The 21,057-nt window shown below is 55.6% G+C and overlaps 2 protein-coding genes across 3 annotated transcripts in view; both read right to left on the bottom strand.

Annotated features, from left to right (window-relative positions):
- Window positions 1–2,876: 2,876 nt before the first annotated feature.
- SRCIN1 (SRC kinase signaling inhibitor 1) overlaps window positions 2,877–21,057 on the bottom strand; it is a 64,667-nt gene continuing 46,486 nt past the window's right edge. Inside the window, exons 10-19 of one of the 2 annotated variants that reach the window (XM_030922467.1) lie at window positions 20,016–20,191; window positions 13,888–14,018; window positions 13,610–13,757; window positions 13,039–13,285; window positions 12,308–12,542; window positions 10,530–10,684; window positions 10,085–10,237; window positions 9,303–9,425; window positions 5,363–5,509; window positions 4,410–4,690 (exon numbers count right to left, since the gene is read on the bottom strand). In XM_030922467.1, the coding sequence (XP_030778327.1) occupies window positions 4,685–4,690; window positions 5,363–5,509; window positions 9,303–9,425; window positions 10,085–10,237; window positions 10,530–10,684; window positions 12,308–12,542; window positions 13,039–13,285; window positions 13,610–13,757; window positions 13,888–14,018; window positions 20,016–20,191 (1,521 nt within the window). In that variant the 3' untranslated portion in view covers window positions 4,410–4,684. Of the gene's footprint in view, window positions 4,691–5,362; window positions 5,510–9,302; window positions 9,426–10,084; window positions 10,238–10,529; window positions 10,685–12,307; window positions 12,543–13,038; window positions 13,286–13,609; window positions 13,758–13,887; window positions 14,019–20,015; window positions 20,192–21,057 lie in introns of both variants that reach the window. The other variant, XM_030922466.1, reaches the window with a different exon arrangement.
- On the bottom strand, window positions 6,348–8,263 carry LOC104674877. Its single transcript, XM_010379345.1, has 2 exons — window positions 8,000–8,263; window positions 6,348–6,998 (listed from the first exon to the last, which is right to left on the bottom strand). The coding sequence occupies exons 1-2, from the start codon at window positions 8,261–8,263 to the stop codon at window positions 6,348–6,350; spliced, it is 915 nt and encodes a 304-aa protein (XP_010377647.1).

Here is a 21,057-nt window from a genome sequence, read left to right as displayed (position 1 = left end):
GGCGTGGTGGTGGGCACCTGTAATCCCAGCTACTTGGGAGGCTGAGGCAGGAGAATCGCTTGAATCCAGGAGGCAGAGGTTGCAGTGGGCCGAGGTTGCGCCATTGCACTGCAGCCTGGGTGACAGAGTAAGACTCTGTCTCAAAAAAAAAATAATAATAATAATAATAATAAAATAATAAAAATGACAACAGGACCAAATGCAAAGAAACTTGGGTCCTGATATCCTCAAGCTGCTGAATTCACCAACCCTGGAATCTCCCTGCTTCCAGCCTTCTTGGTTACAGAGTACCTTTCTTTATTGTTTAAGCCATTTTGAATCAGGGTTCCTGTTCCTTGCAGCTGAAAGCATTCTCACTGACACATGTGAAGCCCAGCGTTGCTTTATTGCTCTATTCAACCTTTGTTTTTTGTTAACGTATCACCTTCTAGAATTCTCGTCACAAGCGCAAAGATCTCATCAAGGCTTGCTCACACCCACGAGGTTATGCTCCCTGGTGGGGCAACAGAATCCAGTACTAAGACAACAGCATTTGTAGCAGGTGGACTTGGGTTTAAGTCCCAGCTCTGCCACTTTTTAACTGTGTGACCTTAATTGCATATCTCTCTGGGCCCTCATGTCCTCACCTGCAAATGGATAACAGGCCTCATAGCACCAGATGCACACCACGAGATGATGCCAACTGGGCGTAAGACCCAGCACCAAACACCCTCAGTAAACATGCAACAAATGGTAACCATTATAGCGATTGTCATTTTAACCTTTCAGATTTGCTTTGTCTGTTTCCATCTGGATTGGGCCTCATCAATGGCAAACTCATTCGCTCATTCACTCAACAAATATTTACTGAGTGCCTACGTATGCCAAGCACTATTCTAGGTGCTATGGGGATGCAGCCATGACAACACAGATTTACCTTAAGGTATGAAAGTTGTAAACTTGGTACCTAACAGGTATGCTGTTTGTCTTTCACTTGCCTCTCCATGCCCCAGAACCAATTATTGGGGGGGCTCAGTATATTGCCCAGGCTGGTCTCGAACTCCTGGCCTCAAGTGATCCTCCTGTCTTAGCCTCCCAAAGTGTCAGAGGGTAGAGTTCCTTCCCTTCTCTCTCCCTCCTGGGAGCTGTGTCACAGGCAGCAGCTGTGCCCTCCACAGCACAGCTCTGCTACTCCTGCCCTCTGGGACTCGCTAAACACCTGCCCCACTGCCCTTCGACCAGGGAGTCACAGCCTCCTGCTCTGAGATGTCCATGGGTACCTTGGCATCCCTTGTTTTCTCCCTGAATCCTCTGCTGTGGTCCTTCCATTCAAGTCTCTTCATTTGGGGCTGGACGTGGTGGCTCATGCCTGTAATCCCAGCACTTTGGGAGGTGGATCACTTGAGGTCAGGAGTTCGAGACCAGCCTGGCCAACATGGTGAAACTCCACCTCTACCAAAAACACAAAAATTAGCTGGGCGTGGTGACAGACACCAGTAATCCCAGCTACTCAGGAGGCTGAAGCAGGAGAATTGCTTGAACCCAGGAGATGGGGGTTGCCGTGAGCCGAGATCACGCCACTGGACTCCAGCCTGGGCAACAGAGCGAGACTCCATCTCAAAAAAAAAAAAAAAAAAAAAAATCCTCTTCATTTGAGCCATCTGAGAAGATAAGCAGGTGTTCAGCAGATTTCTTAGCCCTAATAGAAGAGGGGGCATCCATAGCTTCAGGTCTACACCAAGCCCTTGATCCTTGCCTGCCTGGAAACCTGGCTCCTGTCCCTCCCTGGGATCCTAAGCACAACATTCACGGGCTTCTTCTCAGTCACTTCCTCTGACTACTCTGTGGGGTCATGCCCTGCTGCAATGCACCTCCATCTTAGAACTTTCTTACTTCCAATTTCTGTGTCCCTGATCCCGGCACTTCTAGTCTACTCTACCTCAACATTGTCAAAGACAGCTTAGACTCACGGGATGAAGGAAAGGCCTTGAGCGCTGCCCCCTCCCTCCCCCCGCCCACTGCCGTAAAGCTCACTGTGGTTTTCCAAGCTCTCACCTGTACCTGGCATTATGTGAGCTCAGGACCAGGCTGGGTACTTCTGTCCCCATTGTACAGGTGAAAGAAGGGCCTGAGAGGACAGAGGGCTTTGACCAAGCCCACAGGCTGAACTGGTGTGAAGCATGTCCCGCCAGTGACCCGCGTGGCTGGAGCACACCGAGGGTGTGGGGTGGAGGGGCAGGGTGAGCTGAGGCTGCTGTGAAGGGCCCTGGGTCGTACACGAAGGATTTGGGTTTATCATCTACCAGGGGCCGGGGCAGGGATTTTAAGCTGGAAGGGGTGTGTGTGTGTGTGTGTGTATGAGAGAGAGAGACACACACACACACACACACAGAGACAATCAAATCTGCATTTTACAAAGTTCCCTCCCCACCCCCAGGTCTTGGGAAATCAGTTAGAGGTGACAGAAGTCACAAGGAGCTCTTAGAAGACCATGCATGTTGGTAATGAGATAGCGATGGTTTTCCCCTGGTTCTCTATACTTCACTGTTGAAAATTTCCACAGGGAGGCCGGGCGCGGCTGCTCACACCTGTAATCCCAGCAGTTTGGGAGGCTGAGGCGGGCGGATCACGAGGTCAGGAATTTGAGACCAGCCTGGCCAACATAGTGAAAAACCCCATCTCTACTAAAAATAGAAAAATTTAGCTGGGCATGGTGGTGGGTGCCTGTAATCCCAGCTACTCGGGAGGCTGAGACAGGAGAATTGCTTGAACCCAGGAGGCAGAGGTTGCACGGAGCCGAGATCGTGCCATTGCACTCCAGCCTGGGTGACACTGTGAGACTCTGTCTCAAAAAAATAAAATAAAATAAAATAAAATAAAATAAAATTTCCACCAGGAAACATGTATTACTTTACCAGAAAGAAGCCATGTTTGTAAGAAAGGCTACTGGAGCACTGGAAGTGAGACAGGGGCACAGAGGGGCTTAGGAAGGCTGGGTGTGGGCGACCCTTCCTGATGGGGACAGCAGCTGGGGCAGCCTAGTACAGGCTGGGGCGGCAGGATCGGGGGAGCATTGTGTCTGGATGCACACTTGCGAGGAGCCTGGGGACGCCCGGGGAAGCGTGTGTGGGTGACTGGAGCTCAGAATGGAGATGCGGGTGGGGGCAGGGACTAAGCAGTGCCTGGTGCCTGAGGAGAGAAAGGCATGGTGTGAGGAGAAGAGGCTGAGGAATGGGGCACAGGAAAGGGAAGAGGCGGGCAAAGGCGAGTCGCCCAGGCAGGGTGCGATGGCTCACGCCTATAATCCCAGCACTTTGGGAGGCCGAGGTGGGAGGATCACCTGAGCTCAGGAGTTTGAGACCAACCTGGCCAACATGGTGAAACCCCGTCTCTACTAAAAATACAAAAATTAGCCAGTGTGGTAAGGTAGCCTGTAGTCCCAGGTGCTTGGGAGGCTAAGGCACAAGAATCACTTGAACCCAGGAGGCCGAGGCTGCAGTAAGCGGAGATCACACCATTGGACTCCAGCCTGGGTGACAGAGCAAGACTCCGTCTCAAAAAAAGAGGGAGTTGCTCAGAAAGGAGCCCGGAAGCTCGGGGTGGAGGCTGGAGAGAGGATTCTGTGGAACAGAGGGTCTGCACAGCCCTATGCAGGTGTGGGGGGTCTACAAGGCCACAGGCTGCAGAGCAGTGGGGGAGCGGGGTGAAAAGAGCCCATCTGGACACCACTGGAGACCCAGGCAAGCCCGGAGATGGGGTGGAGGCTGGGCCATAAAGGCGTGAGGCTGACACCACAGCCGAGGAGCTGGGCTCTGGGGAGCGAGGAACTAGGGTGGGAAACAGTGGAGCATAATTAGAGCCAAGGGAAGGGCCTGCTGGAGAGGCTGAAGCACTTTGTGGTAGGGAGGGAGGCAGTCTGGACTTGTGTCCTGCCCCCCACTTGCCAGCCATGTGGCCTTGGGTTAAGCCTGTTTCCCCACCTGCCATAGGGGGGTAATAGACCTTCCTCAGTGTGGTGAGTGTGAGATGAGATAATGCGTGTGCCTGGCCCCAGTGAAAGCTCTGTCAATGTCAGCTGCTCTGCTGGGCACCCAGGAGGGTCCAGCCTGGACAGGACAAGGGGAACTCATCCCTGGCAGTGGCAGGAAAAACAACGGGAGATGAGGCTCGCAGAATGTCTGGGGGCCATGAGGAGGCAGTTGGGGAGCTGTGGATAGGCTTCGAGGTGCCGGAGGGATGCTTTTTGAGAGATTCTCCTGGGAGCCAGTAGGGAGGCAGGGACCCAAGGTGCCCAGGGCCTGGGTCCCACGGTTCCGATCCTGGCTGTGATGCCACCTTGCTGTGCACCTTTGGGAGGCCCCTCTCCTTCTCTGAGCTGTCCCCTCATCTGAAAAAGAGATGGACTCACCCATCTCTAACCTCTTGCCTCTGAGTCTAGAACCTTCTCTAACATCTTGCTTCTGAGTCTAGAACCTTCTTTAAGTGAGAGCACCTGGACACATCACAGCCCCCACCCTCACACCCAGAATGGGCCTGTCATACGGGAGCTGCTCATAAATATTCACCGAATCAAACGAGTGCACTAAGGGTCTCTCACAATATCTAGGTCCAGGAGCCACCCTGCAGCCTCTGACCAGACCACATGGGCAATAAACACCCACGGGTGAGGTGTGTCTACTCTCCACACAGCCCCCGCGCCTGCTCATTAGATCTGAAAGAGATTGCGGCACCCCTGCAATTCCTGCTGCACCCCTACCCTTCCCAAGGGCCAAAGTGCCTCGCCCTGTCCCCACCCCACCTTGCAAAGATGGGAGGTGACCCCACCGAAACCCAAACACAAGGCTGAAAAGCAGATGCAAAGTTGGCTTCTCCCTTGACTAGGGGTGGCCTAAGAGCTAAGAGGGAGGCTGAGGTGAGAGCGGGGCCCTGAATAGCAGGCGGAGCCCTGGGAAGAGGGAGAGGAAAGCGGAGAGAGAAACAGAATGGCAGGAAGCAGAGGGCCGCAAAATCCCCCTTCTGCACCCCAGGGTAGGCCAGGGACCCAGACGTTGGGGCTGCTGGAGTCACAAACCCGCTCCCTCCTCCAGGAGCCAGCAGTGGCAGCTGGAGATGAGTCTTCTCTGTGTCTGAGTAAGGGAACTCCTGAGAAGGGAGGTGCCTGGTTGAGAACTCATGTGCCAACCCAGATCCAAAGCTCTGGGATCGGGAGGAGGAGAGAGAAGATGGCACAGGGGGTGGGTGGGGCAGTCCTGGCAGGGAAGGTCTGTCTGGGCAGAGGTTGGGAAAGCTGGTCACGGGAGCAGGGGCAGGAGATGCCCAGCTGGGCAGGGGCGCGGCATGCAGCAGAGCGGGCCTGGGTGGCCCCCACAGTCCCTGCCCTCACCTGCTGCTGGGCCTGGATCCGCATGTACTCGGCCCTCTGCTTGCCATGTTTGCTTTTGTCGGGGCTGCCCACCTGGCCCTGGGCCGCCTTCAGCCGAGAGGCCCCCGGAGTCACCACCTTCATGGGCGGTACGCTGCCTCCGCCACTCTGCAAGAAGAGGAACAGGGTTGCAGTTGCTGGGTGCACGTGGGATGAATCACACAGGAACCCTAGCACTGGGTGGGGTTTGGGGGCTAGGACCTCCCTAGTGGGACCTTTTGAGACCTGGAGACCCCTCTCTGGCTCCACATCCCAGTCCAGAACCCAGGTCTACTCTCTGAGTACCCATTTATGGTCTCCCTGCAGGAGAGGGATGGGGCCCCAGCCAGGTTCCCAACAGCTCTTGAGGGAGAGCTCTTCAGTGGCTTCCCTGAGTAGCCCAGAGGCAGCTGATGCCCTCCCTGGGGAGCCTCTGCTAAAGTGAGGGTCCCCAGCAGCAACCCCACTCCCGGCAAGGGGCACCATCTGGACCTGAGTGCACATGCCGGCGAGGGGCTCTCTATAATGGCACACAGAGCAGAGAGGCAGCCCCAGGCCCACATTCTACTCCTAAGGGGAGGATAGAGGTGAGGTCTCCCTAGGGATGGGCAAGCTTGGCTCCCATGAACCTCCCCAAGTACCAGTCCTGCCCACGGGGCACTGGGGATCCAGAGGCGCAAGCAGAGAGATGACAGAGACAGAGAGTCAGACAGGAGGGGGAGGGGAGCGTGGAGAGCGAAGGTGGGGAGAGAACTTTATTTGTTGGTTTACAGATACAGAGCAGAAGGGGAGAGGCCCTGGTTCTTGCCAAGGCTGGGGATTGGCCGACCCCTGGGTAGGCCGGCTTCCCAGCCTCCCTCGGACTCTGCCTGCAAACCCTGCTTTGACACCAGGCTCCCAGGAGAGTGATAAGAGCTGAGAGAAGGCTGGTGGGAGGAGGGGGCTGGCCTGGCATTCCTGCCGCCCCCTACTCCGTCCGACTCTGGAAATGGAGGAGGAAGGCAGCAGGGAAGGATGAAGAGGGGGCAGCCACCTGGGGGCCGAGGGGTAGGGGTGGGGGGCTGCCAGGGGACCCCACGGCAGGGTCTGTGCCCATGTTGCACAGGGTGGCTTCCAGCTCCCGGAGCGTCTCCTCCAGGCTGTCCATCCGCTGGGCAGTGGTGCCCCATGTGGCACAGCCTGAGTTGGCAGCAGCCTGGCCCTGGTGCTCCCTACTGCAGGTTTGGGCATCGTGTCCAGAGTCCTTGAGGATCTCCTCTGGGTAGGGGTCAGCAGTAGAGGTCTCCGGAGTCCCATCCTGGGCTGGTCCCTGAGGACAGGGTACCCTGGCTTCTCCATCCTCTAGGCTGCAGCCTCCTCTGCCCAGTCTCCTCAGAGCTGCCCCCTCCTTCCAGGGCACGAAGCTGCTCCTCGGCCCAGGAGTCTCTCCCACTACCCCTGGCGGGGCCTGTGGGCCATCCCAGCCCCTCCCGCTGTCAGCCAGGGTCCGTGGTCTTGGGGTGGGAGCTGTTCTGGGTCCCAGTTCCTCAAGTCTGGCCTCTGGCGGGCTAGGAGGGCTAGGGGCACACTCTGTCAAGATGATCTTTGGGATGCAGAAGGCCCTGGGACCTGGGGCAGCCTGCGGGGAGAAGGAAGATGAGGAAGAGTATGATTCCTACAACCAAACCCCAAGCTAAAATGGGGGTTACAGTTAGGTGAGCCTAGCCACTTTCTTTTACAGATAGGGAAACTGAGGCAGGGAGGGTCCTGACAGAGGCTACCCAGTAAGTTGGAGGCAAAATTGGGACCAGAATTCAGGTCTTTCCCACCATACCCCACGGCCTCCTACTTTCCAGTAAAGGTGCCGGTTTGGCCAGGGCAGGCACACGTTTACTTCACACCACCCATGTGGGCCTGCGGGAGCCGGTCTCAGGGCTGCTCCTGTGAGTATGCCCATCTGTGCAATGACTCAACACCAAGGTGGGGCCGGTGGAGGATGAAGTGAGCTCGCTGGGCATGTTGTGAGTGCTTCATAAATATTAGTTATTTGTTGGAATGAATGGAATGATGGAAACCTTTGGCCCCGTGTGGGCAGAGACCACATGTCAGCCTCTGGCATCTCAAACCAGAGACTTCTGGCCAACCCCAGCTTTGTGTGCTCTCCCCAAGAGCTTCACAGCTGGAAGGGGTGGGGCTTGCCCCTTGCCAAATCCTCTGCTGCACACACACTCGGGCAAAGCTCCCTTGGGCACCTGCTCCGGTGCCAGCATCCCTGGCCCTGGCCTCGGTGAGGGCACAGAGGGAAGCCCCAAGTACCACTCCCCGACATGAGTGAATCCTGGTCTAACTCTGAGCACCAGGCTTGTGCCAGTTGCCGTCACATCCTTCCTCACCTTCAGTGCCTACCTTAACCCGTGAAGTGACTGCTGGTCTCACCAGGGCGAGGGACGTTACATGCTTCACCCAAGGCCACCCACCCGCAGCTAGTTAGTGGCAGAGCCTGGATTTGAACCCAGATAGTCTGACTCCAAGGCCAGTGCTCCTTCCACTAAAGGGAGCCATGGGGAGATGGGGAGGGGCAGCAGGGACCCCCAACCACCCCCTCCCAAAGGAACCCACCCAGCCTTGCCATCTGCTTACCTGGAAGCGGGGGGTGCTGACTGGGGAGGCAGAGAGGGCGACCTCATGCTCGCCCGGCTCCACAGCCCGATGCTGCCGCAGGATGCAGAGGGTCAGCCAGGGGCAAAAGGCCTTGTCCACTGGGCCCCTCAGGATGGGCTCCCAGAGCCAGAAAGGGGCAGGGCTTGGATGGGAGGGGCCAAAGTGCCAAGGGCACGGCCAGTCCAGGAGGCGCCCCTTCCATAGAGCTCGTCCTAGAGGTTCCTCACACTGCTCTGTGCCCATCCCCTGCCCAGCAGAAGGCACTGTCCACTATCTGATGCCCCTCTGCTCTTCCCCTACCAGGAAACCAAAGTGCCACCAGGCCTCCAGCCAGGCCAGAAATCAGGTGGCCATCAGCACAGAGCCTGCTGTGGGCCAGGGAGCCCCAGACAGGGAATGTGTGCACATGGGAGGCTCTCCTTCCCCAGAGCGGAGGGCCCCGGCCTTAACCTGACCTGGCAGAGAGAGAGATTTCCAGACCTTCCCCCTCCCCTCCTCCCCAAACACAGTCCCCAGGGGTGGGGTGCAGACAGCAGGTTCACCCCCAAATTCCCAGGAAAGAATAAAGAGGAAATAAGTGCAGCAGGACAGCAGCAAGGACTGAAGTTAGAGAGAAGGAAGAACTTCCCAATGCCAAAAGAACCAGCAGCCAAGGAATGGCATGGCTTTCTTCCATCCCAGGCTCTCTGTCCAAGAGAGCAACGTGGGCCATGGGCTGGTGAGGCTGTAGAAGAGCCTACCCCTGTGGCGTCCTGGCCCCCAGCGCAAGGCATAGATTCTAGTGGGAAAAACAGAGTTCTCCCCGGCACAGGCAGCAGAGCAGCGAAGATGGAGGTGGGGGCTAGGCAAGGGCTCAGGACAAGGTCAGATTTTGAGTTGGACCCAAAGTCATCCTGTGAGCAAGATCCAAACTCCAATCTTGGCCCAAGACCACACTCAGCCTTTGGGCCAGACCTAAGCTCAGACTGCGAACCAGAACAAAATACTGAGGCCTCCATCAGCAAGCCCGTGAGAAAATGCAGACACAAGGGGCCATCAGACATCCAGGCTGCTGGAGTCTCGGGGAGCCCCCCCAGCAGGCAGCAGGGAGGAAGGGTTATGCGCCTGTCCTTGGAGTGGGGGAGGGGTGAGTCCACGTGTAACGCTGTGGCAGTGGCTGTGGCGGTGGCGGGACTCGGGACGGTGACTGGCATTTTAGCGGGTTAGCGTGGGAGGTGAGGAGAGGAAGCTGTGGGGGCACAGGCAGAGAGAAAGCTGGGAGAAGTGGGAGCAGCCCCGTTACCTTCCGTGTAGGGCCTGGGGCTGAGCCCCCGGGGGGCCCCAGGTCCTGGGGGGACAGCAAGGTGGGGATCAGCTGGCGGCGGGGCGTGGGGGGGAGGGAAGACACTGAGCTTCTCTCAAACACCTGGGGAGCAGAAGGTGGGGGCAGGTTTGGAGGAGGGGACATCAGGGAGGAGGGGGGTGCTGGCCTGTGGCCCTGGCATCCTTGGGGAGGGTGGCCTGGGATGGCATCGGCCCCCAGCCTCACCCCTTGGTCCCTTGCCATGGCCGCCGGCCCTCTCTGCTCTCATCTGGTCACCTCCAGAGGCCCCGCACTGGGGCTGGGGGTGGCTGAGAATGCTTGAGTGTGGTGACTGACACCGCTGGGAGAGTCGAGGCATGGGGCATGAGAGTCTCAGAGTTCTGTCCTCAGAATACTCAAGTATGGGGTCTCAAGCATGAGCTGATCTCGGAACACTCGGGGATGGGGGGTCTCCAAACTCGGTGATCTCCGAATCTTAGGATATGGGGTTTTCAGAGTGCAGGAGGTCTGGGGATACTTGGGGGGACTCAGAGACTACAATTTAAAAACTCAAATCTGCAAGGAGAGAAGACTTTAGACCCCCACCCCTCATTTCACAGTGGAGAAGAAATGAAGGCAAAAGGCTGAGGTCTGAACAGCCAGTGCTCCACAGGGAGCCCAAGAGCCCATCTTCTGTCTCATCCTGTCACCTGGCCTGGGGGCAGCCTGGCAGAGAAGGGGGCCTGGCTGAGACCTTGGGGGCCAGGTGTGCCCTGACCTACCTCTAGCTCTGCAATGATGCGATCCTCGTCATCCTCATCCTTGATGGCCGAGGCCATGATGGGTGGTGTGGAGGCTGGGCGGGCCACCTCCGACACGGCCCGGCGCAGCTTCACCTGGGGCTTCTGCACCTCCAACTCCTCGGACTCGGCCTTCTGCAAGGCCCGGGACCCCTGTCAAGGCCAGGCTCTGCCCGGCTTCAGCACCAGCTCACCTCCCAGGCCCCATGGTGTCCCTCAACGGACAGGGGCCTAGCATGGAATTAAGGCAAATACACATACCCGGAATCCCAAACTAGCAGGACAAAGTTGCCACCAGCCACCCGCTTCTTCCTTCCATGTTCTCTGAGAAAGGGGTCTCTTTCCCACCCCAGAGGGTCTCCAGAAGTCATCTGAGGATTCATCCTAACTCAGTCCCCCGGCCCTCTATCTGAGGTGGGAGTGGTACCTTGATGAAGGCTGAGTCCTTCTTGCTGGTGACCACCACCTCTCCAGTGCGTGTGGTGGTCAGGCCGTGGGAGGAGGGGAAGCTCCGGCGGGGAGGGGGCGGCGGGGGTGACTTGGAGGGCTTCTCTGTGCGGTATCGGGGCACTGTCAACTCATCTGCAGGCACCAAGGGGCTGGGGGTCAGCGGGCCTGCAACCCTGGAGTCAGTGCACTACATTTAACTTGAAGGGGATAAACCTTGCTTCCTCCTCCAGGGAGGACCAGGAGGAAGTGAGAGGAAAGCCTGGGGGCAAGAACACAGGGCCCCCTCCTTCTCTTATCTCCTCCTGCACGCCAGCTCCAAGCCCTGTCCCTCTCCTGACAGCACTCTTGCTACTCCAAGTGTGGTCTGTGGACCAGCAGTACTGGCAGCGTCTCGAAGCTTGTCAGAACTGCAGCTCAGGCCCCACTCCTGGGCTGCTAAATCAGGATCTGGTTGAACAGATCCTGTGGTGACGGATGCACATTCAAGTTAGAGAGGCGCTGCTCTAACCACCTCCTTCCCATTGCCCCTCACCCTTGCCCTGGCTCAGCTCTCCATCTCTCCTCCAGGGATCCTGGCCCCTCCCACTGGGCTCTCCTTTCCCCCAGTTAGTCCTCCAGCCCTGTTTCCAGGGTAACCTGCAGAGAGGTCACTCTAACCATGACATTCCCCTGCCTTTGATCTTGCAGTGGCTCCCCACCACCCCAAACGATGTCCAAACTCCTTAGGCCAGCACCTCTGCACCTACCAGGCTTTCAGCCTCAGCTCTGCCTGCTGCTTCCCAGGTTGGACCCTGTTGAGGCCACACCACACACACACACACCTCCAGGCGTTTGCACACACTGTTCCCTCACCCTGGAGTACCCTCTCTCACTGGCTAGGGAAGTGCCCACTCATTTGCAAGACTTCAGTGAAAAGTCACCTCTTCAGGGAAGCCTTCCTGCCCTCCTAGGGCCTCCACCAGGACTGCACAGTACCGGCATTCACTTCTGCTACTACATTTAACATGTGCATTCTATTTCTGGTTTACATAGTAGGCATGACCCAGCACAGATTACTTAATCATTTTGAGCCTATGTCCTCCTCTGTAAAATGGGAATAACTACCGTACCTGCCTCCTGGGCTTGTTATAAAACTGTAAGGATGAATACATTAAAAGCAATGGAACAGTTCTTATCACAGAGCAAGTGCTTGATACACACAACTGTCAGCGTTATTTCCCCCACTAAACTTTGAGCTCTTTGAAAGCAAGCCCTGTCTTATTTCCATATCTCCAGCACCTAGCACACAGTAGGTGCTTAACAAATATGCATTGCAGGAATGAATAAAATGAAGGAATGACTGCCACTTCTGGTCTGGATTTCTGCCTACCCCGGGACCATGACTCAGGCTGGGGACCATGGGAACTGTGTCAGTATCAGCGTTGGAACCCACCCTCAACACAGCCTGGTTTGTGGCATGCACCCAGCCAAGTTGTGGAGGCGGATGACTCTGCCTGGACTTGCTTGTCCTCCCTGCCTGGTCCTCTCAGCGGCTCCCTTCCCAGGACAGTGGGAAAAGCCGGGATGGAATCCAGCTGGCCCTGTCTTTCTGGGTCCCAGTCTCCCTTTAGTGGCGGCTGATGTCCCAGGGCCTCCCTTGTCTGGCAGCCCGGCCACAATGATCTTGAGTCCCCAGTGCCTCCCCCATCAGCCTGAGCTCCCGAGGAGGGCACTCCCCGATGCTGGGCTCCTCACCAGCCCTACTACTCCCCATACCTGAGCCCCTCCTCCCGCTGGGCTCCGTTCGGGGCGCTGCCTTCTGGCCATGGGAGGCCTTGGGGGGCTTGTGGTCTGGAGTGGGAGCCGGGCCTGGATGGGCCTTGCTGGCACAGTCCAGGTCAGGGATGGCCTTGAGCAGCTCTGCCTGTGTCTCTTCCAGCAGCCGGTTGATGTCCTTGGCACTATACTGGGTCAGGGCTGCCCGCTTCTCCTCCCAGTCTCGCTCTGCAGCCTTAAGAGGGAGCCAGGGGTCAGGACCAAGGTAGCTCTCCTGCTCCAGGAACTCTGGGGCCTCAGCCTCCTCCCCCAAGCCACAGAGGCAAGGAATAGAAAAGGAAGCCTCATATTTGATCCCACCTTCAGGAAGACTCTTTGACTTCTCGTGGGTATGACATGGCATCCCCATGGGTAGGAATGCCACCCTCATTATATACTGCGTTCATGATAAACTTAGATCTATTTCTGGGTATTCTATTATTTCACTGACTACATAGTCTATTCTTGGGCAAACATCATAATGCTTTGATTATTGCAGCTTCGTAATATGCTTTCTGTCTAGGAGGGCTAATGTCACCCTCATTATGCTTCTTAGACTTCCATTAGGGCACTGGCCCTCCTCCCCCAAGGAAAAAGACCCACATGACTGGCATTCCCCACCTTAGGAAGGATGGTCATAAGAATGTGTGAACCTGGCTCACCGCCCCATCCACAATCCCTGGCCCCAGCACCTCGACAGACACAGCCTTGTCCACACTTCTCTTGCCAGGAGTGTCCAAGCCTTTGGTGGGGTTGCTCCCCTTAGGGGTAAGAGAGGCTCCTTCAGCTGGTCCGCTCAGCTCGTGCAGGTTCAGCGGGGGGCTGGGGGGTGGCATTTCGAAGTCTACGCTCTTGTTGAAGTCAGTCTCTGCCGTCACCTTCTTTGGGGACTGACTCAGGAGACTGTTGGGGGGTGGCCACACACCCTCATCCACTTGCCTGGGGTTGGGAGAGTTGGGAGCAGCTGTGAGGCCAGCAGGTAATGACCCTTCTGCGGGAAGGCTGGCCTGAGGGAGATGGGGTGGGAGGCAGCATCCTGGGATGCTGCAGGAGAGGTGGGAGGGCCTGGGGAGGAGTGACTGCCCCTGGTATAAGAGGAAGCCAGGTCTACAGCATGCAGGGGTCACAAGGCAGAGCTGAGGTGCCAGTTCAGTTGGCACGTCAGTGACCTTTGGGGGAGTTGGGGTAAGGGTTCAGTCTGACCTATGGGTCTGGGCCCAGTGTGTGACCCCATGGGAAATCAGAGGTCAGGGACAGAATGACCTTCGGATCTGGGCCAGTGTGTCCGTGACCCCGCGGCAGCGCTTGAGGAGCCCATCCAGGCGCTGGGGCTCCTCCTTCAGGAACTTCACCGCCTCCACCTCCACGCGCAGCACCACCCGCATCTTGCTCTGCAGGCCCGGGAAGTGAGCTTCGGAGACAGGAAGGTATGAGCCGGGGCCAGAGAAAGCACCGCAGACTGGGAGGAGGGGATGGTGGCTGGAATATGGCAGACTGCCCCGCCCTGGACAACATGCTGCATTCGCAGGCCCCAGACCCACCCTTGAGCTCCGTCAGCGTCTCCCCCAGCTGCTTCAGCAGCAGTGCCTTCTCCTCCAGTTCGGGGCCAGGAACCAGCCGGTGGTTGTGGGACACGTCCCTCTGGATCTTCTCCACCGATTTCTCCAGGTCACTGCAGCCACAGAGAGACCCTCTCAGCTCTTTTGGCCTGAGATGCCAGCCCAGCCCCCTGAAATTGGGCAGCTGGAAAGAAATCAGGCCACCAGTTGGATCAAAAGTAAAAGCAGGAGGCTGGGCGTGGTGGCTCATGCTCGGAATCCCAGTACTTTGGGAGGCTGAGGCAGGCAGATCTCTTGAGCCCAGGAGTTCAAGACCGGCCTGGGCAACATAGGGAGACCTCGTCTCCACAAAAAAATAAAATAATTAGCTGGGTGTAGTGGCAGGTGCCTGTAGTCCCAGCTACTGGGGAGGCTAAGGCAGGGGGATCGCTTGAGTCTGGGAGGTTGAGGCTGCAGTGAGCCGTGACTGTGCCACTGCACTCTAGCCTGAGTGACAGAGGGAGACCTTGTCTCAAAAACAAACAAACATAAAAGCCAGCCACCAGACCACATGCTCAAGTAAAATCTGCAATGCCAAATCTCAGAGATGAGGAGACTTCAGAAGCTCTCCCTAAGAGGTGCCCTGTACCATCTGTACCCCTTGGAAGCTCTGATCCTCAGCAATATCTGCCCAAGCATCTCTCATTGTAACTTGCATCCCCTGATTCTATTCTGCCAAGGAAGCAGAGAGAACTTGGTTGCCTTTCAGGGAACCAGAGGCAGAGCACGTGCCCCTGGGGAGGTCTCTTGTTTCGGGGGAAACTGCCATGTTCATTGCCCTTCTCCCAAATGATCCAGCCACACAGCCTCTTTCCTGAGGGCCAAAGCTGCTTTAGATTTTCAGCTAGTGTATGCTGAACTTGTGTCATTTAAGACCCTACATTCTTCTAAACTGTAAATCAGATCAGGTCATCCCTCCTGCCATTGAACCTTAAATGGATCCCATCATCCTGAGGCTAACATCCAAACTTTTCAGTGCAGCCAAGAAGGGCAGGAAGATGGTAGTTGAAAACTTGGTTCTAGAGTCAGACTGATCCAAGCTCCAATCCTAGCTCTGCCCTTGGCAGAGGAGAGATCTTGGGCAAGTTACCTAATATCTCTGGACTTCAACCTCCTCGTCTAAAAAATAGGGATGGTAAGAATTCCCCGCTAGGTGTGGTGGTTCATGCCTATAACCCCAGCACTTTGGGAGGCCAAGGCGGGCAGATCACCTGAGGTCAGGAGTTCGAGATCAACTGGCCAATATGGCGAAACCCCGTCTCTACTAAATATACAAAAATTTGCCGGCCATGGTGGCATGTGGCTGTAATCCCAGTTACTTGGGAGGCTGAGGCAGGAGAATCACTTGAACCCAGGAAGGGAGGTCGCAGCGGGCCGAGATCGTGCCACTGCACTCCAGCTTGGGCAACAGAGTGGGACTTCGTCTCAAAAAAAAAAAAGAAAAGAAAAAGAGTTCCCCCTTCATGGGGGCCATCAGGTGGACTGGATGAGCTAATGCAGGCGGCAAGGGCTCAGTGCCTGGGAGCTGCTCTTGTTTTCCATGCCGCTGTACCCCTCGTCCCATCTGGCTTCTGCTTAGAACCCTTCAGAACTGCTCTGAGGTGCTACATGTGCTGCCCTCTCTGGCTCTTTATAATGCTGTTTTCTCTGCCTAGAATATTCCATTCACTCATACACATACACGCACACACACGTGCTAACTCCCACTGATCCTCAGGTCTCAATGGGAAGCTCTCCTCCAGCCCTTCCCCTTGTGGTTGCTGGGTCTGCTTCCTGCCCTCCAAACTGCTGAAGCTCCTATTGGCTGGGTTGTGCAGCCTTCTGGACTACTAACCCCAGACAGGCAAGGACCATGCCTTCCAGATTCATCTCCGGTTTCTAGCACCTGGCATGGTGCCTGGTGCAGAGTAGATTTCTGGGAAATAATTGTGGAATGAACGACCAAGGGAGAGAAGGAACTGCTGCCCAGGTAGGTCATCTCAGTTCTGTACTTGAGTCGCTGACATCTCTGACCCAAATGTGGAACTTTATATACATTCCTGTCAAATCCCATCTGTTGGATTTCAGCTCAATCTAGGTGCAAACAACTTTTGAATTTCAGTTCTATCATCCAACAGATTTGCTCCCGCTTAAAGCTCCGTGTCATCAGCAAATCTTATCAGCACACCTTACCCATCTTCATCCAACTAACAGGTGAAAAGACAGACTGGGTTGGAGTCAAGGGCAAAAGCTTGTGACTTAGCAGCACTACCAGTTAAAGAGCTATCCTGTATTATGCATTTACTGTATGCCAGGTGCCACACTCAAGCCTTGGCTTTCATTACTTTGATTAATCCTCAAAACAAATCCTGGAGGTGGGAACAGTTATTATCTCCAGCTTACACACAGACAAACAGTGGCTCAGAGCCTAGACTACACATCCCAGCCCGCCTTGCAGTGATAAGTGGCCATTTAACTGAAGTCTACCCAATGGAAGATGAGTGGAAGGAGTACATGCTGCTTCCAGACCTGGCTCACAAAAACCTCCCATGTAAGATCCTCCATGCTCCTTTTTCTTTTTTCGTTAGTTGGAAACTCTCTGGGTGATCTTGGAAAACACATGTTGAAGACAGCAGAATCTCCATCAGCCTGAGTCCCTGAATGACTGCACGGAGAAGAGCCACCCGCCTAACACACCCAATACTGTTCCATGAAAAAGATATGTTTATTACTTTTGAATTATTAAACAATTTGGGAGCTTATTTGTTATAGCAAGCTACCCTAATTAATTAGCTATCCTAACTAAGACTCTGGCATTTAAAAAAAAAAAAAAAGGAAAAAAAGATATTCAAAGAGATTAACTAGTTAGTCCAAGGTCATACAGCCATTTTGTGGCAGAGCAGGATCTACTCACATCTGACATCAGCCATTGGTTCTGCTGTATCTCATTTCCACACTACACCAACATCACCCATGCTGCCCCCAATCCATACACTGTCCTAGCCCAGCCCTCGCCCTACTACATGGGAAAGAACAACTCCCCTGCTCATATGTGTGATACCTGACTGGTCCAAGCTGTGCCAGTTTTATAAAATGGTCACTCCCAAACATCACTCAGAAGAGGAAGAGACTGTCATGTAAAGGACTCAAATAAGACTTCAGGAGATGACAACACTGCAACTCCCAGGCAGGAGGGACTAGGCCTCCCCACTTGATTTTCTCATCATCCAATCTGCCAAAGTTGTGGGGCCTCTAACCTGGGCAAGTTCTGCAAATAAGTCCCAGGCCAGCTAGTCTAGACACTGGAGGAAAAAGTGGCTAGGCTTTCCAAACCCAGATTTAGTCCTGGAGGGATCAACAGGGAAGAGTCAAAATGGAACCAGCTAAATAATTTATGGGGCCCAATGCAAAATGAAAATGTCACCTCTAGTTTAAAAATTATTAAGAATTTCAAGCCGGGCACGGTGGCTCAAGACTGTAATCCCAGCACTTTGGGAGGCCGAGAAGGGCGGATCACGAGGTCAGGAGATCGAGACCATCCTGGCTAACACGGTGAAACCCCGTCTCTACTAAAAAATACAAAAAACGAGCCGGGCGAGGTGGCGGGCGCCTGTAGTCCCAGCTACTCCGGAGGCTGAGGCCGGAGAATGGCGTAAACCCGGGAGGCGGACCTTGCAGTGAGCTGAGATCCGGTTACTGCACTCCAATCTGGGCGACAGAGCGACACTCCATCTCAAAAAAAAAAAAAAAAAAAGAAAGAATTTCAAGGCCGGGCGTGGTGGCTCAAGCCTGTAATCCCAGCACTTTGGGAGGCCGAGACGGGCGGATCACGAGGTCAGGAGATCGAGACCATCCTGGCTAACACGGTGAAACCCTGTCTCTACTAAAAAATACAAAAAAAGCTAGCCGGGCGAGGTGGCTGGCGCCTGTAGTCCCAGCTACTTCGGAGGCTGAGGCAGGAGAATGGCATAAACCCGGGAGGCGGAGCTTTCAGTGAGCTGAGATCCGGCCACTGCACTCCAGCCCGGGCGACAGAGCGAGACTCCGTCTCAAAAAAAAAAAAAAAAAAAAAAGAATTTCAAGATGGCAACAGCAGAGCATTATACCAAGCATGGGACCCTTCCAAGCGTGGGGCCCTGAATGACAGCACAGGTGGCATACCTACAAAGCTCGCCCTGGGTAAGGCAAAGGTGGATTCCAGGACCTAAAAGGTCTCAGTCAGCAGAGGCTGCACCTAAAGGCAATGCCCAGACAGACCTTAAGTGCTGGGCTAGATGAACAGATGAGTGAGTCAAGCTGAATGAAACAGAACCAGTTTTAACTTCCAGCAAGTTGCCAGGAAAGAGGAAGGGGCACAGCAAATTGGAGCAAGAGTAAGTGTGCAGGGGTCATGGCCAGAGTATGGGGTAGGGGGATTGCAGGGTTAAAGCCTGGGAAGGCTATGGGAGCTGGGCAGGGAGGGCCTTCATGGCCAAGTTGGAGCCCAGTATCTGCCCAACCCGGAAGAGGCAGGAGCCCCCTTTCAGGAGGATGGAGAATCCTGCCAGAAACAGTACTGCAGGTCTCAAGCTCTCTGAATAATTGGTTTGATAATGGGGCAGGGGGTGTGGAGTCTGTGTTCCTGGAGAACCAAGGCTCTCAGGGAGCCAAGGACCAAACACTTATAATGACAGTGGCATAAATCTGTCCTTTCGTATCTTCTGGCTCTGTGCTTTTAGATCTCCTTTAATTTTCCTTTAATGTCTCGGTAAAGTTCCTTTTGAATATTCCAACCCCCCTCCTCTGGGCTGAATGAAAAGAGACAAGGAAAGGATAGAAAATCTGGAGAAATGGAATTCCCTGGGTGAGGAGAGATGGTACCTACCAATCTGCTTGGAGATCTGGCCGGAGTCATCACTAAGTTATCACACCTAGAGTGATGGGGTGGCTGCTTCTGGCTTATGTCCCCATGGGGTGGCCCCTTACCCTATTTCAGCCACATGGTGTCATGGGAATTGTTGCCTTGGGTCTTGCTGAAATGCACATGTACCACTAGGCTATGTGGGCCCCAGACTGAGGAGCAGCGACCCATCTCAAGGAGCTCCTAGCAAGAGGCTCATTTATGACTTAGTGAGGAAGCTGGGCTCCAAGGAGCAGCCTCTCCTGGCTCCCGGAGTCCCCAGCCAGTACAACTCAACCCCTTGTTGAAAAGAGAGGTGAAAAGCTTAATGCTGGGTACAGATGAGGACACTGGGACACAGAGAGGGGCAGGAACTGCCCTGATCACTCAGCACCTCAGGGCTGGCACTGGACTCCAGGTCCCCTAGTGCCCTGTATCACCAAGAGGGGGTCCACAGGAAGGAGCAGGGCCTCTTGTCTCAGATCCCTATCACTGGCGAGGGATAGCAGGGTGGGGGTGCTCACTCCCTGAATGGACACTGAAAGGCAGCATCTCCCTTCAAAGGTGCCAGACAATGGAATGGTTGGCCAGACAGCCATTTGCTAAATTTGGATCAGAAGACTGTCTTCTGTTAACCCCTCCATGCCTAAGCATGTGGAGGCGGAGTGTTCATGATTCCTCCTTCCTTCTGAAAACACTTCAGCCCTGTTCCAGCTGCACTAGGAAGGAAGGTGGGTTTTCCTTGGCTATATCTGGACTCAGAGATCAGGGAATCAGATCTCCAATGGTGGCTGGTCAGCGCCAGGCTACAGCAGTGGCGGCACCTGAACGCTCCACCTGAACGCACTACCCCAGGGTCACTTTGCACGCGTCACAGGCCAAAATGAAAGTAGGCAGAGGGCAGAGGGAAATCAGGCAGCTGGCCAGATGACAGTGAAGCTGCAGGCCACAGGAAGCCTGAGTGTGGATCATTATGAAGTAAGACCATAGCAAAGCAGGCATCAAGCCAAAAAAAAGAAATCAGGAATAATGCCAGCCGATCAAAGGTTTGTGGGTCACACAGAAATCAGGCCAGAGAAGGAAATCAGGCTTCAGAACAGACCAACGCCACCTGTGACTCAGAGGGAAGGCAGCTGCGCCTCCCAGGGAAACCAGGTGGCGGGTCGCTCCGGCCGCACCCCCACCGCTCCCTCCCCCGCGGGCCCAGCCTCACTTGAGCTGCTGGGTAATAAGCTCCTCGTCGTTGAGATAGCGCAGCCGCTCCTCCTCCACCAGGGTGCGCTGCCGCTGCAGCGGGTCCTCCTGCCGCCGCGCCGCCTCCGACACGCGCATGCTCAGCTCTGCCTCCGTGCGCTTCAGCAGCGCGCGCACCGACTCCTGGTTCTGTAGCTGCGGGACGCACGGACGGATGGACCCGGGTGGGGGGAGCGGAGGCGCGCGGCAGGGGAAGGGCCGGGAGAAGGCGGGTAGAGGATTGCCCAATCCAGGGCGGGGCTCGGCAGAAGATGCAGCTGCTTGGCTCCGCCTCAGGCAGCAGCGAAGGGGTGGGATGGCGAAGGGCAGGGGCAGAGGGCTAAGTTCTAGGGAAGAACAGAGGCAGGAGGAGAACGGATGGGGATCGTGGAGGGGGGAACGTTTAAATGGGCCATGCAAAGGGGCAGCTGCATGGCTGTGGCCGCAAGCAGCAGTGACGGGGTGGTTATTGCAGGGGGAGGAGGGCAAGGTTAAGTTCTGGGGAATATGAGGCAGGAGAAGGGGTTGGGAATATTTGCGGGACAGGGTGTGGCCCTATGTAGGTCCCTGCCGACAGTGCGGCCGCATGGTTGTCGCTTCCATCATCTCGGAATGGGGACGGGACTGGAATGAAGGACTCAAGCGCTGGCGTTTGACAGAGCTTCCACGGCTGGGACAGGAAGACTAAGTTAACCATTGATCCAACCCAGTTCCAAGCCTGAATGGCGGGAGTGGGCAAGATCTTATCTTTTGCCCAGATGGCAATTCTCTGCCCCCTCCCCAGCCTGTCTCTGCTCATTATCCTCACCTGACGGGCCCTGGGCCCGCTTGAGGAGCGGACACGGCGATGCCAAGCTCCTGACAGGTGGGACCATCTGCCAGGCAGGGCCGGGGGAGACTGTCAGGGCTCAGGAGGGAGGAGCTGAGGGGACTTGGGGGAAGGGCTCTCGCTGACTTAGGGAAAGGGTTGCAGGGCAGGAAGGAACTGGAACTGCCCCGAGGGATACTGACGAAGGAGGGGT

This window comes from Rhinopithecus roxellana, chromosome 19 (assembly GCF_007565055.1).
Source record: "Rhinopithecus roxellana isolate Shanxi Qingling chromosome 19, ASM756505v1, whole genome shotgun sequence".
NCBI classification, from domain to species: domain Eukaryota; kingdom Metazoa; phylum Chordata; class Mammalia; order Primates; family Cercopithecidae; genus Rhinopithecus; species Rhinopithecus roxellana.
Note: the sequence above shows the minus strand (reverse complement) of the source record. Positions and strands in the feature narration are given on the sequence as shown.

Bases quoted from the DNA above. Each gene is read 5' to 3' on its own strand.
- LOC104674877 (XM_010379345.1), bottom strand. From the start codon at position 8,263: ATGGGCACAGAGCAGTGTGAGGAACCTCTAGGACGAGCTCTATGGAAG. The intron at 6,999-7,999 runs GTAAGCAGATGG...TTCTCCCCGCAG, and splicing joins TCAGCACCCCCCGCTTCCAG to GCTGCCCCAGGTCCCAGGGC.